The 21,247-nt window shown below is 39.7% G+C and overlaps 1 protein-coding gene across 3 annotated transcripts in view; it reads right to left on the bottom strand.

Annotated features, from left to right (window-relative positions):
• Positions 1 to 21,247, bottom strand: part of TENM2 (teneurin transmembrane protein 2) — a 698,113-nt gene that overhangs the window by 24,635 nt on the left and 652,231 nt on the right. For 2 of the 3 annotated variants that reach the window (XM_037398907.1, XM_037398910.1), the window contains exons 17-24: positions 18,364 to 18,574; positions 14,119 to 14,238; positions 11,747 to 12,008; positions 10,786 to 11,053; positions 9,502 to 9,645; positions 7,698 to 7,947; positions 4,707 to 4,727; positions 489 to 721 (exon numbers count right to left, since the gene is read on the bottom strand). In XM_037398907.1, coding sequence (XP_037254804.1) covers positions 489 to 721; positions 4,707 to 4,727; positions 7,698 to 7,947; positions 9,502 to 9,645; positions 10,786 to 11,053; positions 11,747 to 12,008; positions 14,119 to 14,238; positions 18,364 to 18,574 — 1,509 coding nt within the window. The remainder of the gene's footprint in view (positions 1 to 488; positions 722 to 4,706; positions 4,728 to 7,697; positions 7,948 to 9,501; positions 9,646 to 10,785; positions 11,054 to 11,746; positions 12,009 to 14,118; positions 14,239 to 18,363; positions 18,575 to 21,247) is intronic. The other variant, XM_037398909.1, reaches the window with a different exon arrangement.

The raw sequence follows: 21,247 nt of genomic DNA, 5'->3' as shown, positions 1-21,247 counted from the left end.
ACAATTAAGACGAAACAATGGGAAAAAAAAATCTTCAAAAGGAACACATCCCCAAATCTCTACATCATCTTGAAAACTTTTTTGTTAAAAATTAGAAACTAGGAAGGGCAAAGATCCTTTCATTTTTCCTCTGCTGCTGAAGAAAAAGGGGATACATAGAATAAAACTTCAGGAAAAAAGCCACAGCAGGCAGTTTTTCTCCCCAAAGACCATATCTCAAACAGTAATTTGTTCCCCAGCTTACATGCTTGCTTCTTGGAGTGAGCAGTACCCTGCTAATTTGTGTTCTGTTCTCCTTTTGCAGCATTTAGTGTTGGGGTAATAAAGTTTGCTTTAACTAAACAAAGCACGAACACTTGCCAATCCACTGTAATTAAAGCCCAGAATAAAAATTACCGAGCAAGGAGTGATTTAATTGCCAGATAATTATTTCCACATCCAGTCTAGCCTCAGACAGTCATTTTCTCCAGCTTCTTTTCCTACTTTACCTCGAGGGCTCATTAGGGTTGCGTCCACTGCCTTCCCTCCGTCCCCACATCTGGCTTCATCAAAGGGCAGGCATTGCTCTCCCGTTCCTGCTACCACTTCCGAGTTACCAGCTAGGTCCTTCGTGCCAGTGAGGGACTTGACCTTGTATATGCGTCGACTATTGGTGTCCGATACGTACAGTGAGCCTGAAACAGGGTCCACGGCCAGATAGTATTTATGAGCGGGATTGTTGCTTTAGAGAAAAAGAAAGCATAAAACAGAAACAGCTGAGCAGTCTAGAAACTTCACAGGCTTTCAGAGCTTGGACACTCATCAGGCACAGAGAGATCTGGAAAGAAAGTCTGACACCTTCATGCAGAGGTGGGGTCTGAAGGACTACCATCTGAGGAGCTAACTTGATTAGGACCTGGTCAGTGCTTCAGAAGGATTGTAATTTTAAATCTCATTCATCCTGCTACACCAACCCTTGCACAGCAGAGCCCCGTAAGCCAAAGCTGCACCGCAGACTTCCCTCTTCATCTCTTCAGCCCTTCAGATCTGCTGCAGGTCAATTCTCTGGCTTATCTCTACCTGTTGCCCCTCCTCCCACCATCTTCTTTAACTTCCCTTGAAAGCAGAAGTCATAGGCGTAAGATCAAAGAATCAGCTTCCGAGTTACTTATGCCACAAGATTTGTGAGTCCTTGCATAAATAGGAGGCAGAGGCATAGCAAATTTATTCCTGAAGCAAATTTGTTCTCATTCATTCTTATCAAGAATCTCATTTACGGCAGATGAAGTTGGTTGTATAACTCAAAACAGGGACCCCAAGTGTCTGACTTTAACTCCAAACCTTCTGTTATTGAAAAACTGGTCCTCAGCTTGTGATTAGAATGGGTGCTCATATGGAAAGCTACTTCTCTTCGGAAATATATGCTTTTTGACAGCTTGTCACATTTTGGAACTACTTTAGCAAATCATCTGCAAATTGAGAAATGTCAATCTTTGCGATATATATACATTCACACACACAGAACTGCAGTGCAGAAATATTTTCAAAATCTTGCCTGGCTAGTTTAACTCAATTTAGTTGGATTTTAAGCATGATGTGAATTTTCCAGCCTTTGGAGCCTATGGGTGAGCGTAAATAAGATCAATGGTGGTTTCAAAGCATAGAAGACAAATGAAGACAGGAAGAAAAAAAATGAAGGTTACTTACCAGTAACCAGAGATATTTGCCTCCAAATATCCACACTCCTAGTTACATGTGGCAAAAGTGCCCATCTCCAAGAGTGAGGATACACAGAGGTAAGTTATGATGGACATAAGCCATTTCTTGATCAGACTTGCTTGAAACTATAAGGCCACTTTCGGCAGATGGATTATCAGCAGCACAAAGACAACCGTGTTCATATGGTCATGACCAGATCTGGAGGAATGAGTAGGCCCCAAAATATCACTTTCTACAGTTATCTTCCTCTATGCCAGTCTTTGACATGTCATGATTTTACATCAATAGTTTGTTTTAAAACTGTAGAAAGTAGGAAGGAGACTGGTTTGATCAAAATTCAGTAGGCAGAGGTAATACCATCTGCTGAAGTCTAGGAGTGTAGAAATTAGAGATGAAAAAATACAATAAACAAAAAATACTTGGCAGGTTTATTTCATGCATGGATCTCGAAGTACTTTAAAAAGATGGGTATTACACCCATTTTACAGAGGAGGAAACTGAGGCACAGAGAGGTTAAGTGGTGTAGACAGTTATGCAGGGAGACTAGTGACATGCTTGAAATTAGAGCACAATCTCTTTATTCCCCAAGTTCCTCTCCTTATCTTCAGCAGCAGACTGCACCTCTTGACTAGACCCTTATCACATTCCTTCTCATCCCTCCAAAACAAGGCTCAATCTTTTTGTTGCCACACGAAAAAAGATTTCTTTCCACTTACAAATTTCCTCAGTCTCTTGTGTATCTGAGCGACACAAACACCTGCACATTTGTCACTGGTTTGAATTCTCTCTTCTTCCACCATGCTTTTCCCTCACAGTGAAGGCCAAACCTTGCTGTGATGGTAGCGTTGCGCCCTACTTCACAAACCCACCCAAATTTAGCTCAGGGCTTTGCAACAGTGGCAGATGAGCCGACAACGGTGTGTTGCAGCTGCAGGCTGGCTGCTGCCTCTCTGCTGGGCTCCAGCTCGGAGAGCCCTTTGCCTGGCCCTCCTAAGACACGTAGCCCCCCACCTTGGGCCAACGGGGTCCCGAGGCCGGTGCAGACCGGAGCTGTGCTGGCACAGCCGCTTGCTGCCGGAGGCAGGGGCTGGGCTCGGTCTGGGTGGTGGGAGCTGCTGGGGGGGCTGCCCACCTGCCTGACACGGAGCAGCAGCCGCTCCGTGACACCGGAGGGGCCTCGCATCTTTCTCGATGTGATTCTGCTGGCCTGTGCTTGCCTTCCTGAGTGAGCACGGCCCTGCTCCCCTTCTGCCCACAGCTAGCGCCAGGTATGTCCCCCGTTACCAGGACGGGATAAGGTACGAGTCAGCGTAAAAAGCAATGGCAGAACATGGGCTTATTTCCCTCTCCTCTTCTGCAGTCATCGCTGTGCCCGTGCAGCTTGCCCTGCCTCTCTTCTCTCTCCCGACTTCTGCCAAGGAGTCAGCCACAAGCTTTTTTGCCAGACCAGGGAGCAACTCCCCGGCGCTGCAGCCCTGCCGCTTACCCCTTCGCCCTCTCCCGAGCTCGGTAAGGGGACAGAGAGTGGAAGTGTCTCCACATAAAACATTTGGGGGGCTGTGGCAGAAAATGACTGTTGAAAGGTGACATGCACTCACCGCGTCCCCAGAGAAACAGCGAGATTATGAGCTCAAACAAGGATGTATTTTATAAATGAGTAGTAAATATTTCTCAAAGCGGCACCCGAGCAACTGAAGACCTCTGCCTCTCTTTTCTCTACGCCATTGTAATCTTTTATTCAAATTACAGGAAGCCAGGGAATGTACCTTGTTTCAAAAGATTTTCCATAACATTCGGCATCGCTCAGAGGCTTCTGTCAATAAAGTCTCTGCCTCCAGCCCTCCCCAGCAAATGCAGCAGTTACCACCAGGTGCAGCCTTACTCTGTCTGTGCAGGAGCCCGATGCCTGACAGGGAGTGCAGGCAGGATCAACCTGTCCTCCCTGATCTTCTCATATGCGTATCAAATTCATGACAGTGCAACAACAGCTTTTCTTGAAATTTAACAAAAAGGACAAGCTGCCCAGAGCAAATCTCTAAGCACCTGGAAAATTAACTAAGCTTAGTTAATACAAACAAGGAGCTTCCAGCATCACCAATAATCATTAGCAAATTGTGAATGAATTAATCCAGATAAGAAAATGTAGTAGCGTTACACCTGCTATACCAAATTGTATTTTGAAGGGGAAATTATACTGTTTAGTCCAGACCATCTCCTGCATCTAACTGGTATTACAGAAATGGAAAGTATGGCTTTAAAAGGGTGATGCACAGCACACTATGGAATAGTTTACAACAGCTCTTTTTGTTCTTGCCCTTGATATTCTCCCGGGGGAACATCCTCCCCATCCCAGGTGTGGCATGGAAGAAGGTACGAGCATTTCCTATGCTGCTGCCATCCAGAAGGATGCATCCAGTGCTCAGGTGAGATGATTAAAAATCTTTTCTGCTAACATCCAGAAAGGTTATGCCTCTCCCTCATGAATCTTACAGTGACTGCATCTAGTGGTTGCATACAACCAGCCCCACAGGTTGACTGACTGTTAAATGTATTTGATGAAAGAAAACAGACACTAAATTATGAAAAAGGACAGAGGGTTCAGAAAATCATTAATGACCGGAAAATGAGTTTTTGACCTATTTGCAGTCATTAGTGCTTTTGTGAACCTTTCTGGCATTTGTAAAACTGCTGTTGTAGTTTACCTCAACCATTTAGACCAATTATAGACAGCAGGGAGAAGTGTTTATAGAGAAGTTAGCTTGGGGTTCATTATACTTGCATTCTACTAGAAATTTCTAATTACTGTCAGAACTTATTTGGTTGCTTTTTGACTGCATTTCATAATTGCTAATGCTTATCATATTCATAACACACAATTAGCACATAAAAATGTTTCTATATGTGGTACATGAAGAACATAACATTACACAAGAAGCACAACACAAAAAGCAAACACAATGAAGCAAACAAACCATATCAAATTATATGGGAAAGAGCTCGTGTCTTACCTATGTTTAAACTCTTTATTTCTTTATAGAAAGGGAACAGAAGAAAAAAGAACAAACAGTTAGCTGAAGAATAGATGGTAAAGCAAACATAGTATTTGTTTTATTTTACAAAAGGACACAGGAGAAGATACCTCTTTTCAGCACTAGCCTTAGCTTGGTTTACGGATGAAGAGGGACTGGGAGTGACAGAATTGCAAGCTAGTTCCCTAGTAGGAGACCCATGCCCCCACCCCCCAACCCCCCATATATTTTACAGGAAACTTGCTGGACGATTGGAAAGGTTTTTGCATGGAAATATGTGTAGCTTGTGGGCCAGGAGCAAGAGAAACTGGCAGTTTTCTGAATACAGAACCAGGAAGGGGGAAGCACTGGGCTTTGGGTATTGTCTGCAACTTGGGGGCAATCTCTTTAATAAAAATTAAATTTGACTTGATTAAACAGGCTATTTCTAAACAAGTTTCTACTACGCAGTTTATTTTTCTCTCCTCCCACTCTCTAATTGCTTAAAGTAAGTTTGGATGCTACCTGGTATCTATTTAAGACTATCAAAGCAAATCTTAGGGGAAAAAACCCCACCCTGTAAGTGAGCAGTAAGATACTGTACAATAGGAGTTTTATAGCGTTGATTGATCTCTAATTTACTGTCTAGACACAAAGTCAAAGGAAAAGTGTCCTCTACTTCCAAGAATAAATTAATACCTTCTCCACACCACAGTGTTTCACTGTGTTTATGTCATTTCCATTTAGGAATATCCACTGAACGAAACAGAGAGGTGCGTTACTCCTGAGCTGCAGCACTCAAGGCACAGCCCCAAACTTGCAATACCAATGTTGAGTGTGGCATGCAACACTCCTGAGTCAAAATTCTGATGAGTCACTCAGATCAGGTACCTTCATAAAGGACAGGGTGAAGAAAATATGCACACTGGGATATTCTGACTAATAAGGTTATCTAAGATTTACATGGGCTTATGTAAAACCAAAATTACATCCGCTGTAAAATCTAAATAAAGTGATGTATTTGGTTTGTAATAAATATGGACCTACTATTTGCAATGTTATTCAAGCTACTTGATACTAGCTGAAGACTCTGCTATTGTTCACACTTAAATGGCTCAAATCTTCAAACTCTTACCCATGTAACTCATACAGATTTTAAGATGACCGATGAATCCGAATTACTACTACAGATGATGTTTGCTGGACTGGACCTTAATTCCCTTTAGAGGAACAGGGGGCAAAAGACATCACTGCAAATCCTAAAAAATCTGCGTGTCAAGTCATTTGCAGCTGTTCAACAGCACTCAAAATACAATAGCTTTACTCTTCATTGTTAATGGTTATACCAGAAGCTAAAGAAAGTATGCTATGGAAAACAGACTTTCATAAAAGAAAAGAGAAAGTGGACAAAAGCAGATTAAAAAGTCCATCATCTAGTTTTTTATTGATGTCCTTTCCCATTTTCCCCCACGTGCTGAAAAGCCCAAGCTCTCTTTTACCTAGAGAGAAAGCAAAGTACTCGGACTAATACTGTTGTTAACTTGGAGACAACACTTTCAAATATCAGGTGTGCTAGGAAACTTTTGTCACTGGCTGATATTAGGAAGTGAGGTGCATATAAATGCCTTATATTAAGTATCCTAATTTGAAAACATTGCTCTTCACCTATAAAGCTGCAGTCCTATTTACTAGAAAGCTAAACAGAACTGATGAAATTAGGAAAAAAAATCAGCATATTCTATGTAATGCAGAGTTATAGCGTATATTGATATAAATATTTATAGCAGGTCACACATCCATACCAGCTACCTTCTGTGGTTTACAGTGAGCTGCCATCAGAAAGTGCTGGATGATATATGACTTTTTTTTTTTTTTTTAAATATAATAAGGCAGCCTCATGGTGTATGAGGTAGGTGTCAAGAGAGTGTTTTCAGAGTAGAATTGGCCTGAATCGGATCTCTTTTCTCTTATATAAAATCAGAATCCACAATAGTGACATCAACAGAATGACATGAATGGAAGAGAGGTGTAAAATAGAGCTAGGCCTCCTATTCTCTAGCAGTCCAATGATTTTGCACTTTCCCCCACTAATTAAAACTTAAAAGTACAGTGGAAGCAGAGGAATTGGTTATTGGCCATATCATTATAAAACAAGGCTAATGCCCCAGATTCACTCAATGTATTTTGCAGCTATATCCAATTTACAGGAGCCCTAGTACTATTGCCGATGTGGGCTGCAGAAGTATCAGAAGACAGCCAATGCTATTTTTCCTCATTTTTCTGCAAATACTCAACAGAGCTGTAACTATAAGGCCCAGTTACATGAGTTATGGTTTGAAGCAATAGCTCTTGCCTCTCCTAGAAGAATGAAAAAAGGAGATGGAACAGAAATGGGTGAAGTGGTACACTCTACACTCATGCCTTCCCTATTAAGTGACCAAATCTTAATGTTGGGAGGTGGGAGGGCGCAGGACGGGGGGACAGAGATACAGTCTTAAAGAGTTCTGACGATGCAAAGTGACTCTGCATGTCAATCTTAACTGCACTTGTCAACCTACAGAAACAGACTTATGAGCATGGGAAAGTGGCTCTCAAAACCATTTCTAGGAAAACCTTCCTTCTAAACTCGTAAGACTGTTGTTACACCTTTGCTTATCACTGCGGCTCAATACCTACAGGCAGTCAATTCTGTAGTTTTCAGACAAAACTGAATTATATATAGTACTGAGGGGAGATTGTATCAAATGATCACCAACAAGAAAGAAGATGGTTTGTACTTTTTGTACAAGCTGGTTTGTACTCTTCTGTTCTTCTTTATAGTCATTGCTCTGATAAGCTACAGACTTTGAACTATGCATTTCTGTGCCCCATTTCTCCACTGGAATTTAAATAGGTTGAAAGTGACAATGTTTTACAAAATTATAAAAAGTAATGGTAAAGGCTGATTTGAGCACAGGCTACAGAAATGAAGTGCTAAGATTAACACCTTACCTCAGCTCCAATATACTAGTAACATTCCTGGATGGGAAGATACGCCGAATATAGTTAAAATCTCCAACAAAGAGACTTCCATCAATACCCACTGCCAGTGCTACAGGGGCCAAAAGCTTATTTCCCTCTGCCAGACCATTGCAGCTAGGACAGGATATGCTTCTTCGGCGCCCATTCCCCATAATGCTGGTTATCACAGCTGGCTGCTGAGTTAGAAACTGATTTTCTCCATTGCCTTTGTGCAATATACCTAACAATAAAGAGGAGAAGAAGTGGTTATTACTGTCATACATTGCAGGGGACTTCAGGTAGTTCTCTTTTCAACAGCTGCTGTTAAGGACTGTACACTGAAATGACTCCAGCATTTGGTTCTTCAACGGTGCAAAAAAGAGTGAAAGGTCTCTGCAGTAGTAAAAATAAAGGTGGAGTGAATATTCTCTGTTAAAACACACACACACAGCCACAGACCCAGCCCTAAGCCCTGAGTCCTTTGGTATTCATTGTGAAGAAAACATTGCCATGCAGCTCTCTGGCCTGGCACAATGGTTTCAACTGCCTTATTAACTGGGAGGTGAGAAGGCAAACAGTGGGGAAGAGGTGCTCCTTATTTGTATCCCTGGATCTTCTCACTCTAGTTTCCTATGTTACAGTTTATTTGAAATTTCGTCAACCTCACTGTTCTCTTTCCACCTCTCAGTCTTTCACGTGTTTTTCATGGAAAATGAAAAATGAGAAATGGAGAAGCCAAAGAAGATGACAGCACAGAAAATGAAAAGATAGGAAAGAGATGAAGCTCCTAGCAGGGCTCCTAAGGATCAATGATAAAAGGCAAGAGGGAAGCTAGTGGTAAGGATCTTTATTAGGCTTCAAGAAATGCCTTTCAGATCAGATTTTTTTTCAAAATATTTGTTCAAAGAGCAGACTCCTGCTCCAAGGGAGTGGTTTCTCTGACAAGAGTGACCATTTTCAATGTCATCAAAGATTGTAGTTATCTGGCCATAAACTTTTAGCCTTGTGTTCTATTGGAAATACAGGTGTACTATCCTAATGTCACTGGCTCCCCACTGGTGACAACAGTGATTATCACGCACTATCCAAATGGCTCTCTCTACAGTGTTTGTTCCACTGCACAGCACTTTAAGTGTGTTCCAATTGCTTGATCTTGCCTATTCTGAACACTACTTTAGATTTCTTGAGCAACAATATACTTTGCAATTTGTTAATGTGGGGATCAGCAAGCAGGCTGTAGAAAACACTTGGCAGAGATCAAAGAAATATATGCTAAGCATTCCGCTCCCTAAGAGTCTCTGGTAAAATATGAAGATCAGGAACGTTCAGCTTAGGATATGTAAAGACAAAGAGATGTGAGGAAAAAAACAAACGGATGACAAAATTAAAAGACAAACGAGACAGTATCTCATCACAGACTCATACTCCTTTTAAGCCCCATCTCATATTAGAGGGAAAAAGGTCAAACAAAAAGAACCAGGGACAGATGCGGTTAATATCAGAAAAACAGGGAAGGAAGACAGAAAGACATTACAGGGGAATAAACGAATAACAGAATAGAGGATAAAGATTTGGACTTTAAGAAAAGTCATGCTGTGCAGAACAGTAAAATTTTGCTGAAATTCTAAAAAAAATTTCCGGCAACTGAAACATGTCTCATACCTTACTAAGCTAAAGATGAAACAAAAAGAGTGGAGAAATTGCATTTTTAAAAGTGTAAATATAATGCAAATAAAAGGTGTTCACAGACAAAACTCCATATAGCACAGAAAACACATGGATTTAACTAACTCACCACTCTTGACATTAAGTACATGATGTTTATCCAAAGACCATCCTCCTAAATTTGAAGGATCTAGTTCAAATCCTTGCAGCAGTGCTGTCCTCTTCTCCCATAAAATGAGACTGGGGCAAGTCTCATATTCAAAACCCACAGAAACTGAAATAAAATAAAATCTAATATACTTGCTGAACAAACACTGAATTAAACGTCCAGAGCACATCCAAATCATTCAGCATTCCAGTTCCTCAGCCCCCTCAAGAAGATGGACTGATTATATTCCTCTCTTTTATTCTACAATATTAAATTCAGACCTTTGACTAGACACAAATTTGAAACTTCATTCACATGTAACTCTGCAGGGATCTGATCATTTCTGTTTGAATAGCTCGCACTGGGAAGTGACTGGTTTGGTGAGAGTGAGAAATATAATTTTAAAAATATAATAAAATTATTCTATCAGATAACAGGACAAGATCAAACTCTTAATTTGCCAGACGCTCACAGCATTTATTTGGTGTGTTCATTTTACATATCATATACCAAGAAGCAGTGGAAACTTTGTGTGCTTAAAAGCACACATGCACTGCAAGCATTACTCAGGAAAGCAATATCCTATGCAATAACGTAAGAAAGAAAAACTATAGCAAAGATGATTTTAGAAAAAACAGAAAAGAAGTAAGATTTTTAAAATAAGTTTTTCTTTCCACACTGGCACAGCTCTGATGTCCATTTTTAGCATTGTTGTATCACAATTATTCTGATACTCAAATGAAAATGAAAAAAATATTATGATGATCACTCTTTTTCCCACCCACTAGAATCGAGTGAATTAAAAATAGCTGTCGAACTAGAAGACTGAACAGCATTAGAAAAACACTATTTTCACTTCAAATGTATTATACCAGAAGAGGCTATAATAACGGCATGCATGAAAACCCAAATGCACGAAAGAAGGCTGGCTCGTCCTGCATGAGGTTCATTTGTTAGCTGAAAGGAAATAAAAACACAGTGATGGACTAGGTTTCACCCAAGTTCCTGTGGCCAGTTTTTCCCATTGTCTGGTCTAAACCATCTAAGTCAGCTACCGATCAGGAAACAGGCATGTTGAGGGAGTTTAGACCTTTTGAATGTGATCTTTAATGTGTAAAAAGAAACATAATACAAAGACAAATTGGGTCAGGAAGACAAGAACTGTTTAGTCTATATTTGCTTCTCCGTAAAAAATCTTTGCAGTTTCCTTACTAAGAATTATAGGTGTTATTTGGAAAGTTTTGGAGCTTATATATGTTGACTTACCTACAGCATCTGACAACCCATAAACCTTCTGACCATATGCATCTGTTTTGTCCCAGATAAATGTATATGCCAAGTTGGGAGATGCCTGAAATGATTTTTGAAACAAATGCCCTTCTACCGCTACCATCAAATGAACTTTGATTAGATTCAGCGGCACAAGTGACTGAGTCATGGTGATCTTAAGTAAGGATTTGTATCCAGCAGTACGGGAACTCAGGTAGTTGAGCTTTATACTAGAGCCAGGGATCTCAATTTCTTCGTGAAGAACCTGAATAGGAAAAAGATCAAACATTTTATATTAGCGTTTTGTTATTTTTTTAGAATAATATTGCCTTGCATATTCTTATGAACTTATGAACTTCTACTGCTGGGAATGGTTATCCTCAAATCAGTGCAGTGATGCAGTTCAGCTGACATTTCTGGACAAATAATTATTTGGCAGCTGTGTAAGCTTCTTTTTAAGAGCCCACTGCTGGTAAAAACGCGAATAGTAGTTCTACTGCAAGTTATATGCAAGGAGAACATAAGAAATACAGTCATAGGAACCTGCAATTTCTACTAACAGTTAGTATAAAGGGTAACTGAATAAAGCAGTGAAACAATAGTACCAGGAGAGTTTTCCTTTGTCCTAAATAACATTCAAGAAAGCAGCCTGCACCAAGTGCCACACACCAAGCCTTTGCAATATCCTCCTGAAACACCTAAGCTGTCAACTGAAATGGAGAGGTGTATTGTATGATAACGAGAAGGTGCAACGTAGTCAAAGATAAATGTGTCTGGGTGACATGAATCTGGGATATCTGCTGCAGACCTCATTATAAAGCCTGCTGTCAGAATGAACTCTGCAGAGGCATTTGCTACAGCAGTTCCAGGGGACAAATGGTGACTGCGGTAAGCACTCAGGTCAGCACTAGCACCTGACCACTGATTTCTATACCATTTCCACTCACACAGTCCTTACCTGGGTTTCTGGTACAATGGGATTCCGGCCAGGAGCATCACTGAAGAAAGTTGAAAGTGGTGACGAAATGATGACGGGGTCAGGACGGACAAAACCACTTAGATCACAGCTAGGAATGGAGTTCTCCTCTGTCTTCATCACAAGAGTGTCCATGGCATAGAAGCTATTCCAAGGCAACCATACTGTCCTTTCCTGACTCATAAATGGGGCCCGTTCAAAGTGCAACGTTAGGGATGCTCCGCCATTTGCAACCAAGTCAAACCTAGAAAAATGTGGGCTTTAGAAGTGACAAGACTGAATAATTCCAGTAATAACATTCCTGGCTAATGGAATAGGTATATAGGTACACCTATAGCAATAGGTATATGTCCTTGTTTCAGCTGGGACAGAGTTAATTTTCTTCACGCTAGCTGGTGCAGAGCTGTGTGTTGGATTTGGGATGAGCATGCTGGTAACACGCTGATGTTTTAGCTGGTGCTGAGCAGCACTTACACCATGTCAAAGACGTTTCAGCTTCTCACCCTGCCCCGCCAGTGAGAAGGCTGTGGGGCACAAGAGGCCGGGAGGTGACACAGCCGGGACAGCTGACCCCAGCTGACCCAAGGGACATCCCAGACCACATGACATCATGCTCAGCGTATAAATGAGGGGAAAAGCTTAGTAAAGCCGGCTGGGGGCTGCTGCTCAGGGGCTGGCTGGGCATCGCTCAGCAGGTGGTGAGCAATTGTTTTTCATTTGCATCGCTTCTGTTTCTTTTTTTTTTTATTTTCACTTTTTGTTAGTAAGGGTTTTATTTCTCTCTCTTTTTGTTATTTTCCATCTTCTTCTATTTTATTTCAGTTTCTGCACTGTTCTTATCTCAACCCATGAGTTCTCTTACTTTTACCTTTTTGATTCTCTCCCCCATCGCACTGGGGGAGAGTGTGCAAGCGGCCGTGTGAGGCTTAGTTTCCAGCTGTGGTTAAACCATGACAGTACATTTTAAGTGTCATGTTTCAAATTATCAGTAATGGGATGCGAACCTCTGGCAACTAAACAACTGAAATCCAGCCAAGACAAGCAATGATTCGAAGTCACCCGGCCAAACCTTGTTCCTATATATTATAAAATCTGCATGAAATAATTATAAATACCCAAACAAAAATCACCACACTTATTATTACAAGTCATCTTCATATATAGAATCAGCAGAGAAGCCAAGTTCATACTGAGTTGAACACTGAATTATCCCTTTCCTAAAAGGTACTGTCCATCAAGGACAGAACGGGACATGTGGCAGAAGAGAATAGTAATGAAAAGTTTTGCTGCTTCCTATCCCCAGGATAACTGATTTATCATTATTCAGAAAGATTAGGTATTTATTCCCTATTACCTACATAACCATAGCAGTAACATGGAGCTGTGCAGGCATTTTGAAAAAAGTCCTAAATGAGTAGAATACTTCAAGATTGGTCTGACGACAGAAGCAGGTATCAGTTGTTTCATGTAAATGTTGGCAACATAACAAACTAGTCAATAATTTCAATAATCTATTCAAATCTAAATATAGTTCAGCTCACCATTTACTGTAATACTGAACCACTGAAATCAACAACATTATACTTTTATTATAACATAATAATATTCTGGGAAATGTGAAAATTAAATACTCCCTATAGTTCAGTTGACTCATAATAATTATTTCAATTCAATTGTTTGCATGCAAGATCAAGATAAAATGGCAAATGTTTACAATGCATGTGTCACAGATATACTGTTTTAGTTACCACTGTCAGTAAACTAGATAAACCATGACACATTGAATTTTGTTTATCTGCATTTGTGTGCATTTCAAATCAGCTGATACAAGGGGGAAAAAGCACTTTTTTTGCACAGCAGGAAATTGTCTAAATATATTCAATTAGAATCTTTTGATTACATTCTACCCTGAAGAAACTCAAAAGATAGTGGATCTTCAAAAGGAAAGAGAAGCAGAAGGGAACTTTTAACAAAATATACTATTCTATAATGACACTACTTTTTTTTTTTTTTTTCCCTAGCAGTGTTTGCCTGCCTTGCGTTTCAAAATAAAATATTTCTGGTCTTAGCTGGATATTACTGTAGACCACAAATGTTTTCACAGATACAGAGCAATTTATTTGAAGGGAGTCTGCCTGCTAACATGTCATTATCAGAAGTCAGCTTTTTCATGTTTACTTGTGGTTAGTATTCAAAATACCATGTGAAAAATTACTTTTCTGTTTACTTAATAGCTCTTTGCCCTGGGAGGAATGCGATGCATGATACCACATGGTTCCATTAGATCACACCATCTGTTAATCAGCAAAGATACTACATACAAAATAGGGACTCAATGAAGCAAGCAAACTCACGTGCCATCCTGACGAGTGATGGTATAGCCGTACTTTGGATACTTGACAAATGACACATTGACCCCAACTAGAGGAGTTCCATCTGTAGTCACCACTTGGCCTCTTATGAGAGACACAAGACTGAAAAAGAAAGATAATTAAAGGTATAAAAGTTAGTTACAAAGCAAAGTTACGTTGTTTATAAACCGAGTAGTGGAACACTTATGCCTCATGTACTCTAAATCCAATTTACTCCAAAGCTTGCTTGATTACTGAAGATACCACAATATTGCCCAGATCCCTCTATATACTTAAATCAAGAAACTGCTTATCTATGCAGTGAGGTCTGTGTATACAGACTGGGTGGTAGCGCTTTCCTTGTCTAATGAGGCTTTGTCTGTCTAATGAGGCTTTGCAGAGCAGAACACTCTCTCGCATTCAGCCAAGCCAGAACTGTGACCCTGAAGTCCTACTGAAATCACGATTGGGCACTTCTCAAAACCCTCCCTGGGTACAATAGCGTGTCTGTGGATGTCTAATACACTTCAAAAACAGGGTGTAATGCCATACCCCTTTTTTACACAGCCGATTTTCCAAATTAAGGTTCATGTTCCTTCATCTCGGAGTGGCTGATGTTTGTATGCTGCATTTGGTCCTGATTCATAACCCTTGCTTTTTCACTTAGTCAACAGGAGAAAGGATTTGGTTTTAAGGCCAGCTTTGCGCACAGGCAAAAGAAAAAGTTCTCTTAGCCAACAGGTTAGCTTAACCTAAGGGAGATGAAGATGGATTATTCCTGTAAGAGGCACTGCCTCTTCTCCTTCTCTCCGGAGAGCGCTTTGCTGCTGCGAAGTGCACAGTGGGTAGAAGTTGCCTCTGCCTGCCTGGCTGCCTTCTCAGCCTCCAGAGCACTGCAAGTAGCAACCCCACTTCTCCCTGTTCTTCCTCCCTCTGGCATGGCCAGTCTGTTCCTGCCCTTCTCCTCTCCTCTCCCGGCTGGGGAGGAGCCTCCATCCCCTGGCTCCTTTCCCCTCCCTCTTCCCTGTACCCGGAGAGAAGCAGCTTGGTGAGCGGGGAAAGCTGCATGGTAAAAGGGAAATGGAAAAGGAGAAGCTCCTTGTATATGGCTTTCATTTCTGCATTGGAAACACGAAAAACCTCCCTGGGAAACAGGGAGACAGTTAAATCCTGCCGCAACCCATATCTCAGGGATAGCAACATTTCATTTTGCCGTGGTCCTAGGTGAAAAGATTTCTGCTTCAGCAGTATGTGCTTCCAGCATGAGCCACCAACTCTCATAGGCAGCTACAGAGAGTACCAGAAAATGAAAAGCCCTGTTTCTGAACTGACTTGGTGCTGGTAGGACTGGAGCCGTGCCTGAACCTCAGCAGCTCCAGGCACACCAACCGCCACAGCATCCCGGCACCACAGGCTGCTGGACGCAGTCGGAGCTGTAGGACAAGGGGATTAACCTGAGCTGGTTTTTGCTGAAAACTGACAAAATGCAGTTGAATACTGGGATGGCTAGAACGCCTGCATCAGCCCTAAATCAGAGAACATCTGTTTTCATTAGGAGTAGCAGGGGTTGTTTTCAGGTCTTTTCTACTAACTCTGAAATGTTCAAGGTGCTATGATGTAAATTTCCAACTGCATTATACTGGCTATTTAACAACTACTTCTTCATATTTTTATTCTGAACAAGGTGTAATATTTTCTTCAATGTTACATAAAAAACCTAATTAATCAAAATGACCCATCTCTGTTCCTTTTCTTTTAGAGCTTTTAACCATTTCTTGACCTTTCTGGTCAAATTTTAATTTGCACAATCAACATTTTGTAACCGAATATGGAATGTAATAGAAATCGATACCTGTTGAGAAAATCTACTGGGGAATACATTGGACCAAGATAATTGTCTTGGCATTATTCATTTAGCTTTAATTATTTTATGTTACAAACACACAGAAGTAGTCGTAGGAAGATAGTCACTCAAGCCTCTACAGGGGAACAGTAGCAGACTTAGAAAGAAATCATCATATGGCAGAAGAGAACTAATAATGTCCATGACAATTTTTTTCTACTTTCAGTCTTAATATTTCAGGAAATACTTGAACAAGAACATTTAGCTAATAATCTTCCCTTTTATTTCTAAAATGCCAGAATACAGAACAAGATGGATATTAAAACTTTATCACTAAAATTTGGATTTATAAGAAGTAATGCATTGACTAATAGTCACACACTGGGCAATCTTTTTTTTTTTTGGTAATCTTTTAAAACTGTAACTGACAAATTAAGCGGATACATTAAGTCCTTTTTTATTAATCACAGAAGTTAAATGTGTAAAAACATGTAGCTTTTCCTGAAAACTTAATTTTATCTTGTTTCTGCACAGAAACAATCAGTGTGTTCTCAATAATTTTGCAATCGGTACATTTTGTTATTTACTGCTTTAGCAGGGTAGGAAACAATATTTTTTTACTTATACTAGTACTGGGAAAAAAAATCATAACCACTATTTTGTCCCACTTTTTTCACCTCTTTCAATGGAATGAGAGTTTGAGCTAAGAAAAGAAAGAAGCCATTATCTCTCATGGTAGCCACTTCTTGAGACTACAGCAGCTTCAGTACACGTGAAACTTGGAATCTAACCCTGTGGTATTTTTTAAAAGTCAAAAACCTTAGTTGTAAAACTTTCAATTTGACTTTATACATTAGATTTGCCTAAAATTGGTATAAAAAATAACAGTTGAGCTGTAGAATTCCCAAAAGCACCTTCACAACTTAGAGGCTAAGGCCAATTTTAAAATGTCATTAATATGCCATTTGCAAAGATATGTTAAAATACGTGACATACTTCAGATGAATAAAACAGAACTAAGACTTCTGCCACCAGGAACCCTAGAAAATATAATTTTTTTAAAAAATATCTATAATTTCCAATGAGATTTTTTCAAAGGAGTTTGGGGATAGAAATGCCCAGCTCCCACTTTTTCTAAAGCTCTAATTCTTTGACTGTTTTGAAGGCTCCAACTCATATCTATACATAAACAGCTTGATTATTTTAAATATATTTGCTAATATTTCTTGGATGGTGCACAAATATCTGCATATCACTCTATCTGTCTTGAAATTTGGAATGATAATCACCTGCTTTTGTAAAACACTTCAAGATCTAGGAATAAAGTGTTGGATCACGTTAATAACACAACTAAACGTTATCAGATGATAGTGGAATAGAGATACAGGGGGTACACTCATTTTCATTCTGAGTGCCTTAATGAGGCAACGGCTCAAGCACTGGTTTGCATACACTGTGTAAGAGGAAACTGCCTGCTGCTCGTCACTCAAGGAAATTCTGCTGACGGTAACATATACAGAGCAGCATGTACCAACCAGTTTGCGGACTGTATGCTTTTTATGCTGTAGCCCGTATTCCTTTTTGAACAGATTATTCAGCCTCATGAATTAGTAAGGTTATCTCTTGTCTTGTTTTCCTTTTCATGCAACGTTGCAGAAAATTGCAAGAATTCCCCCATTTTATTTTTACAGAGCTTCAATTTTAACTCTGGCAATATGAACATAATTGACATATCATCAATTTCTCAGCATCTTTCCACAGAGACAAATTTAAATAATATATATAAATAAGAACACCACTCTTCTTGTAAGCATACAAAGGCATCAAATATCAATTAACGATGTGCTAGCTTTTAGAGTCATTATAAATATATAATAAATAGTAATAGGAAGAACATAGGAAAAGAAAACCAAGAAGAAAATGGAAACTTCGTCAGATGTATTGATGATGCAAGTAAACCAGCAAGTAAAACAGTTTCATATAAGGAATAAACCCCTCCTAAGTTAGTGTATCTTTAGAATAATTTGAAATGGTATTCCATTATTAAACTTGTGTTAACAACACTAAAAAAAATGCAATCCCTTTCTAACTGGAAACTACTTTGCATTTTCCCTGCATTTCTAGACTGCAGCCTTCATAAAATATAGACCTTGGAAGCTCCTACTCTGTGGAAGGAACCTTCTAGGTGTTGCCAATATTTTAAAATGCTAATAAAACTCTGTTATAAAATAAAGGTCACATCATAAAACGCAACAGAGTGCTGTCAGTGGGAATGTTGCCTAAAATGCAAACACATGAAGCACCTGAAAGCAGCATCTCATGTTAAAACATGAATAGAATGTCTGGTAGAAATTCTCCCATAGAATGCAACCGCACAGGTACAGTGTCATATTTATAGCTGCTACCTGCTGTTGAAGGGATTTTCTCCCGGGATGATGTGAGTGCTGTCCTTCCCCACTAAGAGCTTGATTCGATCATAGAATGACTTCACAGTTGGTGAACCAGAATGGCTCTGTTGTATGATGTCAAGAGGATCACGTGAGCCCCGGCACAGCAGGCTGTTTTGACAAGTAGACTGGAGGCAGCAGTCTGGGTCTAGGCAGTCAACCAAGCCGTCTGAAAGGTAAGAATCATCAAGGTTCAGCCAGCTGCACTCTGCTATCAAGCAATAATACCTAATGGACATCTAAAGGCACTAGGAAAAAAATATTAATGCTTACTCTTTGTAACATCCCAATGTCATAAAACTGGTAGTTGAACCAATAATGCTGTGAGGATGAGTTTTTCTCAAGTACATTGGTGGTTAAACACCATTATTGGTTCAATTAATTTAAACCAGTATTAGATGAGAATCAATCCCAAATAAATCTGTTAAGGCTTGAAATTAGAAAGCAGGAATAGTGGAAGGAGTACAGGATTATTTCTTTAAGGATTTTTTTTTTTTTTTAATCTTGTGAGTTGCTTTTAAATCTTTCCAGCTGTTTTACGAAGTTTTTACATTTCCTTGCTGGCCTATAAGAGTCTTGAGAATTATACTGTTTAATTTCATTTCTTCCATTTGGGGAGATGGGGTGACAGAATAAGTTCTTTTTACCTAAGTAAAATAAAAATTATATTGTACCCATTTTGGCAATACATAGGGAAGTGCTCCTGGAACTCCCATCTTCCATAGATATCTGAATCAGAATTTGTTCACATGGTTGGATAAGGAAGGATCACTCACAAAACTGGTGGATTCAGTCATCATACTACATATTAAGTTGTCCATCAAGAATATTTATTAAGAAGTATTTTAAAGAAAAATTGGAATTTAAACACCAGAAATTAATATGGAATCATCAACGGGGAGATCGATCTGTATACTTAGATAAATTACAACTGACTATTTTTAGCACATACAGTAACAACTTCTAGCATCATCCTTTCCTTTGGTATCATAATTTAACTGAAATATGTTCTCTCAATGGACTTTACTGTAATTTAGAAATTAATAACCATTGACTTGAAAATATTATCATCTCTAACCATTTAGAAACATTTGTTCATTTACTCTGGCAAGAGCCATGCATTCAATCTGCAATCTACTCAGGTCTGTAAACTTTCAGAGACTCCCCAAGGCATCTTAACGTGATTTTCGATTACAAATATGGCCGGGGCACACACTGAGTATCATACACAAGACACAACGTTCCAGCAGGTTAGTTGACGAAAGTACCTTAAAGTAAGATCATGATGCATGTATTTTCAAGATTTTCAAATGCACAACAAACCAGCATTACCCTACACAGTGATACCTGGAAAAACAACAACAACAGAAACCCCAAACCTATAAAAATCTTTCTTATTTTACAATTAGCCTTATATGCCCAATGGATTGAGCGTGTGGCTGAAATGGCTGCTGCTGATTTAAAAACAAAATTGCTGAGGTGTGCTGACAATGTTTCATTCAGCCCTCTAAGGAAATTTAAGTCAGACAAACTACCTCGTTGCAAGAGCTATATGTTGCTTGAAGGTCAGGTGCCTATTCACATTAAGAGCTTCATTCGTCTTGAAATCCTTTCCAACGTGGCAGTAGGAATTTTCTTTTTTGCTACAGCCCATTTTCCACCCACTTTATATAATCATTGTAAGGACATCATTAGCTTCAGATTATAACTCAAGGCAGATTTCCTATTAAGCTCTGAGAACTTTTTCTCAGCATCTTGTGTTCTTTCTGTGTGACACCTCTACAACTATGAACTTAAAGCTGCCACTGTTCAGTCTGCTCAGTTCTTTTACTCAGACGACCACCAGTCAAGAGAATTCTATCAACACGTTAGAAATAACAGAAGCAAAACACAGGATATAAATTACTCCCTTTGACAAATTTGCATTTACCTGTTCAAGCTGCATTGTATTTTTGCCATACCTGTTATTAGCGGTGAGCATACGTTATGTCTGTAATGACCTCATCATGCAGCAGATTATGGGATGCTGTGACCAAACACTTCTGACGACACCATGAACTTTCAATTGGCATATCAATCTCTCAGCGTCCTGTCAGTCATGCGAATCACATCTTTATGCTCACAAGCCCCCTTGGATATAGTCTGACATCGCAATCTTCAGTAAATTACCCTGTCACTGCCAATCTCACCGTTATCTCACAAACAATCAAGCAGGCAATCAAACTGCTCTGAATTGCCAGTTCAGGACCTGAGAGGCTAGAAACATCTCCATTCAATACCAGGGAGAAACCTGTGTATGATTCCTTTCAGGTAGGAAGGCTTTCATGCAGCTGTGCGAATTCAGACATGCACAGTTTCAGATGCTTACAGGAATATTTAGAAAAGACAGGCATATACCGCAACATAAATATACACATGATTTACTTGTTTGGAACATTATTACTTATAATATATGCCTATATTCCCCCATACTAATTTATTCCCAGATGGCAGGATTTGGGAGTTAGGATATTTTTACCTTATGCCAACTTAGACACTGCTATACTATTTGCGTTCATAGTTGCTTTGCTGCTATTATTCATTTTGTTGCTCTGAAATCTCTGACTATGTATGAAAAACTATTTATGTTTGCTTAATTTGCTATCTGGAAATATTATTGCAGAATGGCTGAGATAGGCAGGGACCTCTGGAGGTCATCTGGTCCGACCCCTCTGCTCAAGCCAGGCTACCAAAAGCCAACTGAGCAAGACCATGCCAAGACAGCTTTTGAACATCTCCAAGGATGGAGACTCCACAACCTCTCTGAGCAATGTGCTCCAGTGCTCAGTCACCCCCATGATAA

Source organism: Falco rusticolus, chromosome 8 (assembly GCF_015220075.1).
Source record: "Falco rusticolus isolate bFalRus1 chromosome 8, bFalRus1.pri, whole genome shotgun sequence".
NCBI classification, from domain to species: domain Eukaryota; kingdom Metazoa; phylum Chordata; class Aves; order Falconiformes; family Falconidae; genus Falco; species Falco rusticolus.
This window is presented reverse-complemented; position numbering and strand designations above follow the sequence as displayed.